We start from the raw sequence: 18,302 nt of genomic DNA, 5'->3' as shown, positions 1-18,302 counted from the left end.
CAGAGATTGGAGTGGGGAGACCTGATAGGAGACGCCTGCAGTAGTCTGGTTAGGGGGTGATGGGGGCCTGTCCTAATGTGGTCAGGAGGCCATAGCATCACTAATAGAGACCTGGACTCGATTCCCTTGCTGGCTATGTCGTGGAAGGCTGCTGCCTGGGCACAGGTTGGGCTTGAGAGATTCTCATTTATGTGACCTAGACTGGTAGATGATGGATCTAAAGCTAGGAGGGCCTTCAGAGGTCATTTTAAAGGTGAGGGTCCTTGGGCCCAGGGAGGTTATGACTTGCCCAAGGTCACACCAGTAGTAATTGTCAGAACTGGGACTTGAACCTAGACCTTCTGACTCCCAAGCCAGTGCTCTCCATTACACCGCCTCTGACTCCAAATCCTGTTTGGTCCTTGGTTCCCTATGACATTGCCCATATTACCTGTTCCAAATCCCTTCTTGCCAACACACATCCACCTTTGTAGCAGGTGATCTGACCCTAGAAGCAGCTGTATACTTTTTCAACTCCACTTTAAAGGAGAATTGCCATTCCTCCTCTCTGGTTACCTCCCCAACTACTGGGTTTGATTAATTCCTGTGTATGCGCCTTTAATTCCATTCCCTTTCACTCTCAGGGCCTTGTCCCATCATTTCATGCATTTTAAATTTTTTCCACTGACCCTTTCCCATCTACCTACAAATGCACTCAAGCCTTCCCATTCTAGAAAGGTCTTCCCTTGAATAGCCTATCTACCTCCTACCTTCCTCTCTCTTCATATGACTGAATTTCAAAAAAGTTTCCTACCTAGCATTCTTATTTAACAGCAGCTAGGTGGCACAGTGGATAGAGTGCCTGGTCTGGACTTAGGACAACCTGACACCAGTTGTGTGACCCTGAGCCAGTCACTTAACCCTGTTTGCCTCAGTTTAATCATTTGTAAAATGAGTTGGAGAGAGCAATGGCAAACTACTTCAGGATCTTTGCCAAGAAAACCCCAAATGGGGTGAGGTAGACATGACCGAAATGACTGAACAACAACAGATTCTTAGTTTGCGCTTTTTCTTCAACCCTTTGCTAAGATCTCTTCCACCCCCACTGCTCTACTGAAAACGTTTTCAAAGGTCTCCAATGCCGACCTTCCTAACTGTCAAATCCAGTAGTCTTTTTCATTCCTTATTCTCCCCATTTCTGACATCTTTCCACAAATGTTTTGCTCCTTTGGCTTCAGAAACCCTGTATGCTCCTACTCCCTCGTCGCTGACCTTGTCTCTCCCCTTCCACTGGCTTCTTATGCACTTGCTGACTGATAGGTGCTCCTCAGTTACAGATCTGACCTGGCCAGTTCACTCCTGTCGCTTCAGCTATCATTTCTACTCAGACATCTCCTTTAGAAGTCCTAGTCCTAACTTATTCCCAAACTTCAGCCCTGCATTGATTTCTGTTTGCTTTTAGGACAGTCCCACTTGTGTGACAAGCCAGCACTTCAAACTCATGTCCAAAACTGAACTTGCCTTTTCCCCAAAACCTGTTCCACCTCTCGGGGCACCTCTCTTCATTCAGATTCCTGTTTAAAATCTTTGTTCCCACCCCAATAACCTCTTATCAGTTATCTGGATTGAGCAGCATCCCTCTTTTCTCACTTCAGCCACCTTAGTGCAAGGCTCCATATTGCCACTGACATGAACATGAAAATAGCCACTGTAGAGGTAGGCTTTTCTTGCCTGCACCCTGCCCAATGCTCTGTTAAAATAACATTTCTTACACATATCAATCATGTCATTCCTTGGCTCAGAAATCTTTCATGGTTGTCCTCTATAAAATTCAAACTCCTCTGCTAGACAAATGAGCCTTCCAAAATCTGGAGTGACCCTACCTTTCAGCTCATCCTTCCTTCTCCACACACTACCCTTCAGCTAACCTGGATCACTCCCCCTCCCTGTGCCCCAGGCTTTCACACCGTGTGCTTTTTACATTGTTCCCTATGCCTCACCTGTCAATCAGAGATAGTCTTCCACCTCAGACTCCACTTAACTTTGTGCCTTTCTGTATTTAGGTAATATTTTGTGCTGTCATTCTCCACTTCCTACCACCCCCACCAGCCTATGAGGTCTGTGAGGACAATATCGTTGTCTAAATTTTGTTAGGGAAGAGCTGTGAACTAGGTTCCTGGGTAATTAAGACACGGTAAATGTAGGACGGACTGATAACTGGGCTCTCCTTGGTTTAAGAGAGATGACTGAGTCTGGTTCTTTGAATTCAGAAGGGCCAACTATACCTAAAAGCATCTTCCTTGGGAATTTTGACCATCACAAGACCATATCACCCTTTCGCCTACTTAGAATAGAGCTGGTGGCTCAGTGTCGAGTCTGCCCTGTGGCCCTAGATCTAGGGCCCAGGTCAGCTGCCATTGAAGTCACAACTATTGCTGGCCCAGATATGACTGACTTTATTAAAGATCTTTGCAAAGAACAATTCCCAACAGGCCTGTGTAGGGAGCAGGCTAATGATCGCTATCGCATGAAAACATGAGTGCTTCATGGACAAACTTATGCTTCCTTGCTAGCTTCCTAGCTTCCTCCCTCAGGGGGCTCCGGGATCCCGATGTTGTTGCTTGAAGATGAAGGAAAATTGGCAGGCAGTGCCAGCTTTCTCAGAGCTGAGGCTGAGAGAAGTTTCCCCTGAAGTGGAGGATTGATAATGAGTCATTTTAAAAGTGACTTTTCCATGCCCCCCACCTGTGCCTGTCCCGGTACAGCACTTCACCAGCGCTGGTTTCAAACAGGTGAGAACCATCGGGGAGGGGCCAGTGAGGGAGCCTGCCTAGGGGCTGCCCCCCTGAGGGGCCTGAGCATGAGTCGGAGCTCAGGTAGAAAGCACGCTTTCAGAAGAGATGCATGATCCGGTTTGTTGCGGCCCCTGCCTCTGGGCTGTGGGTCGCAAGGCCTGTCACATGATGCAGCAGATGCAGGAGGAGGGCTGCCGGCACAGCTGTTGGCACGGGCCCTGATTCAGCTGTTCCTGGAGATGCTCCTTCTCTATGGTCAGGACATTGACCCTTTTTTGCAGCTTGTTCAGCTCTGCCATCCATTTCTGAGGATACACAAGTCAGTTAGGGACGGGCAGCCTATCTGGAGCTCTGCACTCTCACTGCCATCCTGCTAGCTCTCCTCGCCTGGACTGCTAGAAGGCTCTCCTAACTGTTCTGCCTCCACCTCTCCTTTCTTTCCCCTCTGATTGCTACTCACTGCACTGGTAGTCATGACCCCTGCCCTAGTTCACTCCTCAAGAATGCTATCACCTACTGAGGCACTCAAGTGTACACTTCTGATCTTGGCATTCCAGGCTCTGTACAATCCACTTCCAACCTTTGTATACGACCTTAGCTTCCTAACCCCTTTCACAGGCTTGCTGTATGTACCAACCAAAATGGACTTCCTCTCCCTTCTCTGTGCTTGTCCGGCTCTCACCATCTGTGCTCATGCCATCCCCCATATTGGAAGGATTTCCTCCCCACTGCTGTCCTAGCCACTCCCCTCGAGCCCCACCCAATAGTGCTTCATTCTATCTTCTACCTGAACCTCATGATTTAAGCTGAAAGAGTGAGGTCCATTGAGAGGGAAAAGGCTTGTTCAAGGTCACACGGCCAGTCCACAAGATTCAGCTGGGTCTCCTGGTGCCAGGCCAGCATATTCTCCACTGCCTAACCTTGGGTAGGCCCTGAAGCTGAAGCCACGGCTTATCTATTACATGCTGCCATTCGAAGACTTGTCTCCCCTTATGGTTTTACCACTTTGCTTTGCAATGATTTCCCCTCCTCCAGGAAGGGTTCCCTGACATTCTGGTTAGAAACAACTGTCTCCCTTTGAACACACACAGCCCTTGGCTTGTACCTCTGTGGGGCAGCTCGCCTGTATTGTGTATGAAGAATTATCTGGGTAGGTAGGTTATATCACAGCTACACAGTAAGGTTTTATCTACATGCTGTCTCTCCCCACTGCTGGGCAGTGAAGGCATGTCATGAATGTTTAATGAAGGAAGGCCTAGACTACTACTGGTAACTGGTGGGGCCCAGGGACTGGTGAGGGAGATAGTTTTGGTGTCTTCTAAGGGAAGTGGAGTCCTAGGGCCTAGGTTTGACTCTCAGCTCTAGGGGCCTGTGTAACTTTGGATAAGTCCCTTCTCTCTAGGCCTGGGTCTTTTCATCTGTAAAATGAGGAGGGAGGTGTAAGGTCCCATCTAGCTCTCAGACCTTATGATTCTATGATCCTACATCACCTCTGCTCAGGAACAGGCCACCAGTTACCTGCCTGCACCACTCCTGAATGGCACTGCCACAAAGCGGGCCCTGGATGCTGCCATCACGTCGCAGGAACACTTCCCCCAGGTCAGTCTCGTAGAGCAGCGGTTCTGAGCGGACCCTTGGCCTGTGCACAGTGAGGCGGATCACCTTAAGCAGGCTGTTGTTACTGCCCCCTGCCCTTATCACAGGGATGAAGGTGAGTGTATAGGCATCGGGAAACACCTGGGGCTTGAATCCCTGAAGGATGGAGTCCACCAACAGCCGCACTCGGTCCTCATCACGATGGCTACAGCGGATGCCACGCACAAGTCCGCTGTCCTCAACACCCACAAAGAGGCTGCCGCCTTCGCTGTTGAGGAAGGCACAGACGTAGCGGCGAACATGATGCTTCAATGCCAGGTTCAGGTACTCGCCACCCCCGCGTTTGAACTCCAGGTTGCGTGTTTCATTGCCTAGGAAGGCGCCATAGAAGAGCTTCTCCTGCCCCACAATCTCTTGGTGCATAATGGCACTGTCTGAGCGAGCGGCACAGGGCAAGCATGGAGAGTGGGGTCGGAAGCACTTGGAAGGTGGGGTGTAGGCTGTGGTGGCAGAGGGCCAGTCTGATGAGAGCCCAGCGCTGGGCCGGGATGGGACTGGTCGGGAGGCATAGTTGTTGTGGATGCTGCCATCATCTGTGGGCTGGAAGCTCTGGAGGGACAGGAGGGGAAGGGGGCCTGGGGAACAAGCAGGGAGTTCCCATTCTCCAGAGCATGCAGGGAGGGGCTTAGCTGCCAGAAATATCCTCTGGGATAAGACTTATTCCTCCCCTTCTTTAGATTCTGAGTGGAAAGGAATAAACTGGAGGATGCTTCTGGTCACCACCCAGGCCTGTTCCTTGAAGGGCAAGCAGGGAAGCAGGGACAGCTCCATTGTTAGAATTTCCCTGGGAAGGACCTCCTTGGAGGGGTGGGGAGGGATTCAGCTTCTGCAACCTGGGACTTGAGTGAGTGGGGGGTAGGGCGGCGGCAAGCTATCCCTTGGATCCCAAGCCTTGGGCCAGTCTAGGTTAAGGTCTCAGGGAAATTAGGCCATTGTGCCCCCTCACAAGGGAAGTGGATGAGTGGGAGTGCTTAGATCCAGTAGGAGCTGGATCTTATCTCTCTTCTTGGACTCTTTTATACTCCCAGAAAGGAAGAAAGGGTACAATACAAATGGGATTCCTTGGGGACCCAGATGGTGAAATTCCCTGCCTTCCAAGGCAGCCCACTCTACTGTGGGAGAGCTCTGCTAGGAAGTTTTTCCTTACATCAAGCCTAAATTTGCTTTATAGCAACTTCCATCCAATTGAATACACTCCTAAAATTCCCTTTGGGCCTGGGCCATAGAGATCACATCAGCCGGCCAGGTGACTTTCTTGGTTACAAATGACACGTCCCTGGAATAAGCATAAACCCCTATAGTATTTCACAGAATTCTGGAATCTCAGTGTATCTATTCCAACTTTCACCCAAAGAGGAGTCCCTTCTAAAATCTCCCAGATGACCCAGAGTGGTCTTTTAGTCTCTGTTTAAAGATCTCTGGTATGGGGAACTTTCTGTGTCCCCAGGCAGCCCACTCTGCTTTTAGGCATCAGATCATTGATCAAAGGTGGGAGAGCTTAAGAGACTGTAAGCAAACATACACATGTGTATCTCTGTCTGGGCCCAAAAAGCTTCCTAAGTAGGTGTGAGTATGTTGAGGTTGTTTACTGATGGATTCAGTGTGGACACTCCTCACCTTCTGAGGGCAAAAAGAACTGAATTTGAATCCTGCCTCAGAACATTGTATGATCATGGACAAGGCATTGACAACTCTCTGAACTCCAGCTGCCTCAGCATTTTTTGAGCATCTCACAGTTTTGTTATGATGGTCAAATGAGAAGATCCATGTAGAGCAGTTCATAATCTTAAAGCACTATGGAAATTTCGGCGATCACTATTAATTATCACTTTGGCTTGATCTAAGGAAAGATCTTTAACTTTGAACCACCCCCAAATAGAATGGGCTGCTCCAGGAGGCAGTGGGATCCTTCTCAGAGGTCTCAAAGAAAAGCCTGGATGACCATTTGCTGGAGTGGAAATGGGATTTTGTCTAGTTGTGGGATAGACTAGATGGCTCCCCTACCAACTCCATGAGACTATTTTAGAAGGGGGTTCTCCTCTACCAGGGTTTCATGTGGTCAGTGCCAATTGGATGGGTAGCAAGCTGTCAATACCTGCTCTTGGATCAGTCCCTCTGAGTCCCTCTCCTGCCACCAGCAAAACTCACAGGTCTCTACCCCATTTCCCCTATCAGTCCCAGATAGCTCTTTAGGTGATAGTGAGAACTAGGTAGATCTGATCACCGTGGTCTTAGAACTCATGCCCAGGCCTCTCATGTCAATGAAGCTCACAAGAAAGTGTCAAGGCCGAATCGTCCAGGCCTGGAAGCTTTCAGAGAACAGAGGTGGGGGATACTAGGAGTTAGCAGCTGACATGTCCCATATCAAGCTCTGACCTGAAAGGAATTGTAAGAGTGGGTGGAAGTTGCTAAAATGAAGATTGAGGCATGATGTAAGGAAAAACCTCCAAACACAGCTTTCCCAAAGTGGTAGCTTTGGGAGGCAGCAGGTATCCCCATTCAGCCATAGCTGGATGCTGCTTGTCAGGGATACTATGAGGGGATTCTTCTCCAGATGTGGTTGGAACTAGAGGGTCTGTGAGGACCTTTCCAACTCTGGGATGTGATTTTGTAAAGTTTTTCCTTACATTAAGCCAAAATCTGTTTCCTGGTACTTTATACTCATTGTTTCTAGGTCATCCTGCTGGGACTGGGCAGGGCAAACCTATTCCTTCTTTTGTATGACAGCCATTCAGCTATTTGACTCTTCTGTTGTTTCCTGGCATCCTCCCTGCCCTTTAGCTGTTTGAATAAATTTTCCTTTGAAATCTATTTCCTTCCTATCTCCCCTACTGTCCACTATACCCTCCCTCCTCCCTAGATGACTTTGTTCTCTCTTTCCACGTTTCATGGCTAAACCTTCCTCTTCCCCCTCTCCCCTCCACCTGCCCCATCATCATCTCTCTGCGCTTAGGACACTGACAGGTTGGGAGCAAAGCACAGGCATTACCAGATGTGAACCCCAGGCTCTGATAGGGCTCTGATGGCTCAATCAGCTTAGAACATAGAAGAGGATCCCCCTCCCCCACCTACACCTCTGTCTACATTCTCCTTTCTCTAGAGATGGAGTAACTGGGAATAGACCAGAGCAGCCAAGTGAGAGCCTGGGAGGAGGCAAGGAATGGCCCCCTTCACTCCCAGCTGTCAGACAGCAGGGTAAGGTAGAATAGGAGTGTCCACTCAGGGGAGGTGGGTCCTATGATTATACACTATTCCCCATTATAGAAGGAATCTTTTTTTCAAAGCTAGCCTCATGCCTCACCAAGGTCCTAAGCCTTTGTTAAACTCTCTATCATCATTTACAGAACTTTTCCAAGTGACTGTTTTTCCAAAGCATTGTATGGGCTAGGGCTGAGGTTTTTTTCAAGATGCATCCTGGAGCACCTTCCAGATGCCAATACAGATGCCTGCAGATTAAGCTTGTGCTCTCCCCCCACATCCCCACCATGGCCCTGCCCTGACCATCCTACCTCTCTGCTGAAGAAGATCCGTGGGCCCTCGCTCACTGCTAGCATCTTGCCCCTTGCCACGAGGTCCTTCAGAAGCACATGCTCCTCAGCAGCCTGCTGTAGCTGCTGGGCCACAGTACTGGAAGCCACTGAGGTGGGCACCTGTATTAGGGCATGAGCACGACGATGCTTCTTTACCACCCTGATGGCTTCCCGCTCCAGTGGCAGGTGCAGACGCTCAAACATGTCCCTCAGCAGGCAGGAGAGCACTGCCCCTGAGAATTGCGGGTTCAAGTGGCTCACGTACAGGGTGTGCAGAGGTGGGGGTATCTTGGACAGGGGGACCTCAGGAGGTGGCTCTTCTGGTGGGGGCTGCACATGGAGGGGCTCCCCTGAGGGTCTTCCTTCGAGGGTCTCTTTCAAGATTGTCTCTTCTGCCAGCATTTTCAAGGAAGGCTCTCCCTTTGAGTTCCTGGAGGGAAATTCCCCAATGGGATTTTCAGTTAACATCTCCTCTAGGGCCATCCCTGCTATAGGTATCTCTATGAGGGACTCCCAGGAGAGAGTATCTGATAGGGTATTATCTCCTGCTGGAATCTCTACTTGCTGTGTTTCTCTGGGGATTTTTGAGGGGGTTTCTTTAGGTATCTCCTCTAGGGATTCCTCTGTGAAGGTCTTTTCCATGAGTGTTTTCATGAAGGACTCCCAAGAGTCTGTTCTGGTCTCTTCTGTTGGAATCTGTCCTTGGGATGTCTCTGTGGGGGTCTCTTTGGGGGTGGCCTCCCCTTTTGAAGTTGGCCTCCAGAGTGTTTCTTTGGGGATCAGACCCTGAGGTGTTTCCATGAGGGTCTCCTTTGGGGAGGGCTTTGTGGAGCTCATCTCCAAGGGTGAGTTTTGGTCCTGGAGAGTGCCCACTAATTCCTCTCCTACAGTCACTTTCTTCATTCCCCAGTCCTCCTACCCCTAAGGACTGTGCTCTGTGCCTCTGGTTCTCAAGGATTCAGAGACGACTGAAGCAGACAAACAGCTGGGCCCTGGACTGGGACCAGCAGGACAGGGAAGCTTTCTGGGGGAAGCCCACACACTTTCCAGGGACGGTGAGGCTGCCAAGTGACAGGTTGGAGGGAGCAAGGATGGGCCCCAGCTGGGCCTGGCCCCTTTGGGCTCCCAATCTCGGGTGCGGAGAAGGTAGAAGGGGAGAAATGATGGCCTGATGGGGAGGCCCTGTAGTGTGGGGCCTTGCTCCGGCTTGGGTCCTAAAGAACAAAAGAAGACAGTTAAAGCTGAGGAGCCTTTAAAACTTCCCCAGAAAAGCTGAGAGAGGTGATCTGATGTACTCAGAACAGGGCTGACCTTGAGAATCAGACGACTTGGGTCCACTAGGACCTAGGGCAAATCACTTAAAGAATCAGCCCAGAGAGGTTATGGTAAAGTAAGTGGCTTGAAATAGATGAAGCTCATAGTTGGGATAGATAGAGTCTCATAATTGCAAGGGAATTCGGAGATTTCCTAGTTAGATGTGTCCTTGAACAGTAGCCCCCAGTCTTTGCTTGAAAACTTCCAGTGACCAGGAATCCACTATTTCCCAAAGTAGCCCATTTCCTATTTGGATGGCTCTTATTGTTAGACGTTTTCTACACTGAACAAGTAGTGTAGTAATATTAGACAAAAAAGTGGATTTGGAGTGGGTAGGGGCATGATACAGTGAAAAGACCACTGGCTATGGAGTCTGATGACCTGGCTTCAATCCTTCTTCAGACACTATGACCATAGGCAAGTCAAAAAAAAAAAAAACAACTTCCAGAGCCCAAGTGTCCTCAACTGTAAAATTAAGGGGGTGGGGAGGTGGGCTAGATGGCCTCTGGAGTCCCATCAGGGTCCTGATCTATAATCCAAACCCCTTGGTTTAGACTCCACTTCTGCTATTTTTTTAAAAATCTGTATGACTATGGGCAAGCCATTTAATTATTTAATCCTCAGCTGGATTAGATGATCTCTTAAATTCCCTGCCAGTTCTAAATCTATGCTCCTGTGGCTTGAAAACTGCCTGCAACTGTAACATGTATCCATTGTTCCTAGCTTTGTCCTCTAGGGCTAAGCAGAAAAAGTCTAATCCATCTTCCTTAGGACTACTTTAAAAACCTGAAGACATTTTGTATCCCTCTTCCACCCCCTCCTGAATCACCCCCTGCCTTGTCATGGCAGAGGGTCAGTAAAACTATGAGCTATCTTGTGCAGGGTTACCAAGATGGACAGGTCCTAGTGGAGAGTTATGACAAAAGGTGATCCACTGGAGAAGGAAATGGCAAGCCACTCCAGTATCATTGCCAAGAAAATCCCATGGACAGTATTAAAATGATGAAAGAGATGACATTGGAAGATGAGCCCCTTGGGTCAGAAGGGGTCCAATGTGCTACTGGGGAAGAGTGGAGGACAAGTACAAGTAGTTCCAGAATTAATGAAGCAGCTGGGCCAAAGCCAAAGGAAAGCTCAGCTGCACATGCATCTGGCAACCAAAGGAAAGTCCAATGCTGTAAAGATCAATATTGCATAGGAACCTAGAATGTAAGATCCATGAGCCAAGGTAAGCCGCATATGGTCAAACAGTAGATGGAAAGAAACATCAACAGCTTGGGTGAACTTAAATTGATGGGAATGGGCAGATTTTATTCAGGTGATGATTACATAAACTACTGTGGGCAAGAGTCCCTTAGAAGTAATGGAATAGCCCTCAAAGTCAATAAAAGGGTGAGAGATAAGCAGTCCTGGGATATAATCTCAAAAATGACAGAATGATCTCTATTCGAATCCAAGGCCAACTGTTCAACACCTTCATACAATTCTCTCTCTCTTTTTTTGGGCAGGGCAATTGGGGTTAAGTGAGTTGCCCAAGGTTACATAGCTAGTATACATGTCAAGTGTCTGAGGCTGGATTTGAACTCGGGCCCTCCTGACACCAGGGCCAGAGCTCTACTCACTGTGCCACCTAGCTGCCCCACAGTAATACAATTCTGTGCTCCAACCATTGATGCTGAAGAGGCCAAAGTTGCTCAGTTCTTTGAAAACCTACTACATCTTCTAGAAATAACACACACACACACACACACACACACACACACACACACACACACGCACACACGAAAGACATCGCATTCGTTGTAGGGAACTTTAATGCTAAAGTAGGAAATCAAAAGATAATTGGAATAACAAGCAAGTTTGGCCTTGGAGTACAAAATGAAGCAGGGCAGAGACTGACAGAGTTTTGTCAAGATAACTCACTGGACAGGTCATAGCAGACAGTCTTTTTCAACTCTGCACATGGACATCGCCAGATGGTCAATATTGAAATCAGACTGATTATATACTTTATAGCCAAAGGTGGAGAAGCTCTATACAGTCAGTTAAAACAAGATCTAGAGTTGACTGTGGCTTCTTGTTGCAAAATTCAGACTTAAAGTAGGGAAAATCATCAGACTATATAGGCATAACCTAAATAATGTTCCTTATGAATATAAAATGGAAATGAAGAATATATTTAAGGGATTAGATCTGGTAGGTAGAGTGCCTAAAAAACTGTGGCCAGAAGTTCACAATATTGTGCAGGAGGCAGCAACAAAAAACATCCCAAAGAAAAAGAAGAGCAAGAAAGTAAAATGCTGTCTGATGAGAATTTACAAATAGCTGAAGAAAGAAGGAAGGCAAAAGGTAAAGACGAAGATATGCCCAACTGAATGCAGAATTCCAGAGAACAGCAAGGAGAGATAAGGTTTCCTAAATGAGCAATGCAAAGAAATAGAAGAAAACAACAGAATGGGAAAGATAAGAGATCTCTTCAAGAATATTAGAGATATCCTGTTGGAGCTAGCTGAGACAGAAGCGCAGAGCCTGCAGCAGCAGCTACTCCTGGGGCTATCAGCCAACAGTATAAAGGTTTGAAACTCATCTTCTTGAACTTCCCGGAGCCATGATGACTCTGTAAACTCTAAGAGTTCTAGTCCCTCCCTTGAACAAACCCATAGAATACTGCCCTGGGAGAAACCCTGGAATAGAGGAGCCAGAAGTGGGGGTTCAACAGTCTTTTAACTTGAGAGGCCCTTCTTGTGGTAATGGAAGGAGACCAGTGCAGGAAGGGAGGCAACCCAGCAAGCCCCACCTTAGCAGACCGGCAGGAGTTCCTGAACTCCAGGGGGTTGGAGCCAGCAAGTGCCATCACCAGAACCCCAGGCATCCCTTTGCACAGCCAGGGGAATTGGCAGACACCAGCACAGACCTACAGCTGAGACCACCCATGCTATATAGCACAGCCCTAGGGGAAGAGGAGACTTCCAGCAGCCAGACCACCCCTCCCCCGCCACCTCACACTGTGACCCCCCCAGGGAAACTCAGAAAGACTTCACTGGGCCTCGATCCTTGGCACACACCAGCCAACTTCAGCTCAGCATCAGGTGAGCTGCAGCAGTATATAGCTTCTAGCTGGCAAAACCAGAGGTCACAGTATACAAAGTCAGTAACCAGGCCCCTAGCTCCCAACATAAGAAGTTTGGGACAGAGCCCCCTGTGCCCCAGAAGCAGAGATCCACTTAAAAAGCCAAGAAAAAGGCAACTACCATGAAGAAGCAAGCTAGAAAAGTAAAACTTGATTAAGGGACGAAAAGGGATTGTTCTGGGAGAAGAGGTAAGGAGGCGGTAGAAAAGGGTAAATTACATCACATGAAGAGGCACAAAAACATTACTATAGTGGAGGGAAAGAAGGGAGGGAGAAGGGCAGTGTTTGAGTTTTACTGTCATTGGATTTGATTCAAGGAGGGAATAACATACTCTGATAAGTATAGAAATCAAACTTGTCCTACAGGTAGGTAGGAGAGGAAAGGGGAAAGAAAGGGGGGATGGTAAGAAGGGAGGGAAGAAGTAGTAAGAGAAAAGGGTAAGATAAGGGAGGAGGAACGATAGGGAGGGAAAATTGAGGAAGGTGGTGGTCAAAAGCAAAACTCTTTTGAGGAGGGGAAGGGAGAAGGAAGAAATAAAAGCACAAATGGGGGAGAAATAGGTTGGAGAAAAAGACACAGATAGTACTCATAATTATGAATGTGAGTGGTATGAACTCTCCCATAAAACAAAGGTGGATAGCAAAATGGATTAAAAACCATAATTCTACAATATGTTTACAAGAAACACATTTGAAACAGGGTACACACAAGGTAAAAGTAAAAGGCTGGAGTAGAATATATTATGCTTCAGCTGAAGTAAAAAAAAAAGCAGGGGTAGCAATCCTAATCTTAGACAAAGCAAAAGCAAAGATAGATCTAATTAAAAAAGATAAGGAAGGAAACTATATCCTGCTAAAAGGCACCATAGACAGTGCAGTAATATCATTACTTAACATCTATCCACCAAGTGGTATAGCATCCAGATTCTTAGAGGAGAAGTTAAGGGAGTTACAGGAAGAAATAGACTGCAAAACTATACTAGCAGGGTACATCAACCTTCCCCTTTCTGAACTTGATAGATCTAACCTCAAAATAAACAAGAAAGAAGTCAAGGAGGTAAATAGAATTTTAGAAAAGGTACATATGATAGCCCTCTGGAGAAAACTGAACGGGGATAGAAAGCTGTACATGGCACATACACAAAATTGATCATGAACTAGGGCATAAAAACCTCACAGTCCAATGCAGAATGGCAGAAACAATCGATGCATCCTTTTCAGATCATGATGCAATAGAAACTATTTGTAATAAATGGCCATGGAAAGATAGACTAAACACTAATTGGAAACTAAATAATCTAATCCTAAAGAATGAGTGGGTCAAACAACAAATCATAGAAACAATCAGTAACTTCATTCAAGAGAATGACAATAATGAGACAACATACCAAAACTTATGGGATGCAGCGAAAGCAGTTCTTAGGGGAGTTTTATATCTCTGAATGCTTACGTGAATAAAATAAAGAAGAAAGAGATCAAAGAATTGGGCATGCCACTGCAAAAGCTAGAAAAAGAACAAATTGAAAATCCCTAATTAAATACCAAATTAAAAATACTGAAAACCAAAGGAGAGATTAATAAAATTGAAATCCAGAAAAACTATTGAACTAATAAATAAAACTAAGGGCTGATTTTATGGAAAAACACAATAAAATTGATAAACCTTTGGTCGATTTGATTAAAAAAAAGAAAGAAGAAAACCAAATTACAAGTACCAAAAATGAAAAGGGTGAATTCACCTGCAATGAAGAAATTAAAACAATAATTAGGAATTATTTTGTCCAATTGTATGCCCATAAATTTGATAATCTTAGGGAAATGGATGAATATTTACACAAATATAAATTGCCCAGATTAACAGAAGAGGAAGTAAAATACTTAAATAACACCATCTCAGAAAAAGAAATTGAACAAGCCATCAACAAACCCTAGGAAAAAATCTCCAGGGCCAGATGGATTTACAAGTGAATTCTATCAAACATTTAAAGAATAATTAATTTCAATACTTTATAGACTATTTGGGAAAATAGGCGAAGAAGGAGTCCTTCCAAATTCTTTTTATGAGACACAAATAATGTACTAATTCCTAAATCAGGAAGAGTCAAAACAGAGAAAGGAAATTATAGACCAATTTCCCTAATGAATATAGATGCAAAAATTTTAACCAAAATATTAGCAAAAAAATTACAGGAACTTATCACAAGAATAATACACTATGACCAGGTAGGATTTATTCTAGGAATGCAAGGTTGGTTCAATACTAGGAAAACTATCAGCATAATTGATCATATCAACAACAAAACAAGCAGATACCATATGATTATCTCAATAGATGCAGAAAAAGCTTTTGATAAAATACAACACTCATTCCTATTAAAAACACTAGAAAGCATAGGAATAAATGGAGTCTTCCTTAGAATGATAAGTAGCATCTACCTAAAACCATCAGAAAACATTATATGTAATGAGGATAACCTAGATGCATTTCCAATAAGATCAGGGGTGAAACAAGGATGTCCATTATCACTCCTATTATTCAATTTTGTACTAGAAATGTTAGCTGTAGCAATAAGAGAAGAAAAAGAAATTGAAGGAATTAGAATAGGCAAAGAAGAAACTAAACTATCACTCTTTGCAGATGATATGATGATATACTTAGAGAATCCTAGAAAATCAAGTAAAAAAGTACTTGGAATAATAAATAACTTTAGCAAAATTGCAGGATATAAAATAAACTCACATAAATCTGCAGCATTCCTATATAATACTAACAAAGCCCGACAGGAAGAGATACTAAGAGAAATTCCACTTAAAGTTACTGTAGACACTATAAAATACTTGACAGTCTACCTGCCAAGACAAACCCAAGAACTATATGAACACAATTACAAAACACTTCTCACACAAATAAAGTCAGATCTAAATAAATGGAAAAACATTAGTTGCTCATGGTTAGGCCAAACTAATATAATAAAAATGACAATTTTACCTAAATTACTTATTTAGTGCCATGCAAATCAAACTACTAAAAAATTATTTTATAGAGCTAGGTAAAATAATAACAAAATCCATCTGGAAGAACAAAAGATCCAGAATATCAAGGGAATTAATGAAAATAAATGCTAGGGAAGGAAGCCCAGCCATACCAGATATTAAACTGCATTATAAAGCAGCAATCATCAAAACTACTTGGTACTGGCTAAGAAATAGAGTGGTGGATCAGTGGAATAGGTTAGGTACACAAGATGCATTAGTCAATGAATACAGTAATTTACTCTTTGATAAACCCAAAGAGTCCAGCTTCTGGGATAAGAACTTACTATTTCACAAAAACTGCTGAGAAAACTGGAAAATAGTATGGCAGAAACTGGGCATAGATCAATATCTTTTCTCTATATAACAAAATAATGTCAAAATGGATTCATGACTTAGATATAAAGGCTCATACTGTAAGCAATTTGGGAAAGGAGGGAATAGTTTACCTGTCAGACTTAAGGAGAAGGGAAGAATTTATGACTAAACAAGAGATAGAGAGCATTTAGAAATGCAAAATGGATAATTTTGATTACATTAAATTGAAAAGTTTTTGTATAAACAAAGGCAATGCAACCAAGATTAGGAGGAAAGCAGAAAATTGGGAAAGAACTTTTACAACCAGTGTCTCTGACAAAGGCCTCATCTCTAAAATATACAGGGAACTGAGTCAAATTTGTAAGAATACAAGTCATTCCTCAATTGATAAATGGTCAAAGGATATGAACAGGCAGTTTTCAGAGGAAGAAATTAAAGCTATCTATAGTCACATGAAAAAATGCTCTAAATCACTATCGATTAGAGAAATGCAAATCAAAACAACTCTCAGGTACCACATCTCTCCTGTCAGATTGGCTAACACGTCAAAACAGGAAACTGATAAATTCTGGAGAAGATGTGGGAAAATCGGAACACTACTGCATTGTGAGTGGAGTTGTGAACTGATCCAACCATTATGGAGAACAATTTGGAATTATGCCCCTATAAAAATGTGCATACCCTTTGACTCAGCAATACCACTTCTATGGCTATATCCCAAAGAAATCATAAAAATGGGAAAAAGACCCACATGTACAAAAATATTTATAGCAGCTCTTTTTGTAGTGGCCAAGAATTAGAAATTGAGGGGATGCCCATCAACTGGGAATGGCTAAACAAATTGTGGTAAATGAATTTAATTGAATACTATTATGCTAGAAGAAATGAGGAGCAGATGGACTTCATAAGAACCTGGAGAGTCTTATATGATTCAATGATGAGTGAAGGGAGCAGAACCAGAAGAGCATTGTACACAACCACAGATGTTGCTTTTGTGATGACTAACTTTGATAGGTTTGGCTCTTCTCAACAATGCAAGGTTTTAAGACAGCTCCAAAAGACTCATGATGGAAAAGGCTATCCACATCCAGAGAAAGAATTATGGAATCTGAATGCAGATTGAAGCCAACTATTTGCTCTCTCTCTCTTTCTCTTTTTTACTTTATTTTATTTTATTTTTGGTTTTGTTACATATTTCTCATGGTTTATTTCATTGGTTATAATTCTTCTTTACAATCTGACTATTGGGAAAAGAAGTTTAATGTGAAGGTATATGTAGAACCTATACCAGATTACATGCCGTCTTGTGGCGGGGGGGAGAGGGAGAAAATTTGGAATTCAAAAACTTGTGGAACTGAGTGTTGTAAACTAAAAATAGTAAATTAATATAAAAAATTAGAGATATCAAGGGAACATTTCACACAAAAAAAGGGCATGATAAAAGACAAAAATGGTAGGGACTTAACAGAAGTAGAAGATATTAAGAAGAGATGGCAAGAATATACAGAAGAGGGGGCAGCTAGGTGGTGCAGTGAGTAGAGCACTGTCCCTGGAGTCAGGAGTAACTGAGTTCAAATCCAGCCTCAGACACTTGACACACTTAGTAGCTGTGTGACCTTGGGCAAGTCACTTAACCCCAATTGCTCTGCCTTCCCTCCTCCAAAAAACCAAACAAACAAAAAAACCAAACAAAGAATATACAGAAAAATCACACAAGGAAGATCTTAAGATCACCAATAACAATGATGATGTGGCTACTGATCTGGAGCCAGCCACCCTAGAGAATGAAGTCAAAGGGCCTTAAAAAGCATTGCTAACAATAGGGCTAGTGGAGATGATGGAATTCCAACTAAGCTATTTTAAACTCTAAAGGATGATGCTATTAAAGTGCTGCATTCCATATGCCAGCAAATTTGGAAAACTCAAGAGTAGCCACTGGATTGGAAAAGATCAGTATATGTCCCAATCCTAAGTAAGGGCAGTGCCAAGTGATATTTTTCAAATAACTGAACAATTGCACTCATTTCACATGCCAGCAAGGTTATGCTTAAAATTCTGCAAGCTAAGCTTCAGCAATATGTGAACCAAGAATTACCAGAAGAGCAGGCTGGTTTTCAAAGAGGTAGAAGAATCTGTTGGATTATGGACAAAGCAAGGAAGTTCCAGAAAAAACACCTACTGCTTCATTGACTACACTAAAGCCTTTGACTTTGTAGATCACAACAACATGTGGCAAGTCCTTAAAGAAGTGGGAGCACCAGAGCGTCTTGTCTCCTAAAGAGGAAACGTATGAGGGTCAAGAACCAACACTTAGAACTTCAGGTCTATGGAACAACTGATTGGTTTAAGATTGGAAAAGGAGTATCACAAGGCTATTTATTGTCACCTTATTTAACTTATCTGCAGAATATATCATGAGAAGTACCAGTCTGGATGAACCAAAAGCCAGAATTAAGGTTGCTGGGAGAAATACCAACAGTCTTGGATGTGCAGAAGATAACACTCTGATGGTGGAAAGTGAAGAATTAAAAAGCCTCTTGATGAGGG

The 18,302-nt window shown here is 44.2% G+C and overlaps 1 protein-coding gene across 1 annotated transcript; it reads right to left on the bottom strand.

The window, feature by feature from the left end:
- Positions 1-2,604: 2,604 nt before the first annotated feature.
- On the bottom strand, positions 2,605-8,863 carry SLFNL1 (schlafen like 1). Its single transcript, XM_036747113.1, has 3 exons — positions 7,940-8,863; positions 4,293-4,979; positions 2,605-3,079 (listed from the first exon to the last, which is right to left on the bottom strand). The coding sequence occupies exons 1-3, from the start codon at positions 8,861-8,863 to the stop codon at positions 2,936-2,938; spliced, it is 1,755 nt and encodes a 584-aa protein (XP_036603008.1). The 3' UTR covers positions 2,605-2,935.
- Between the last annotated feature and the right edge of the window lie 9,439 nt (positions 8,864-18,302).

This window comes from Trichosurus vulpecula, chromosome 2 (assembly GCF_011100635.1).
Source record: "Trichosurus vulpecula isolate mTriVul1 chromosome 2, mTriVul1.pri, whole genome shotgun sequence".
NCBI classification, from domain to species: domain Eukaryota; kingdom Metazoa; phylum Chordata; class Mammalia; order Diprotodontia; family Phalangeridae; genus Trichosurus; species Trichosurus vulpecula.
The sequence above is the reverse complement of the archived record's forward strand: the minus strand, read 5'-3'. Positions and strand labels throughout refer to the sequence as shown.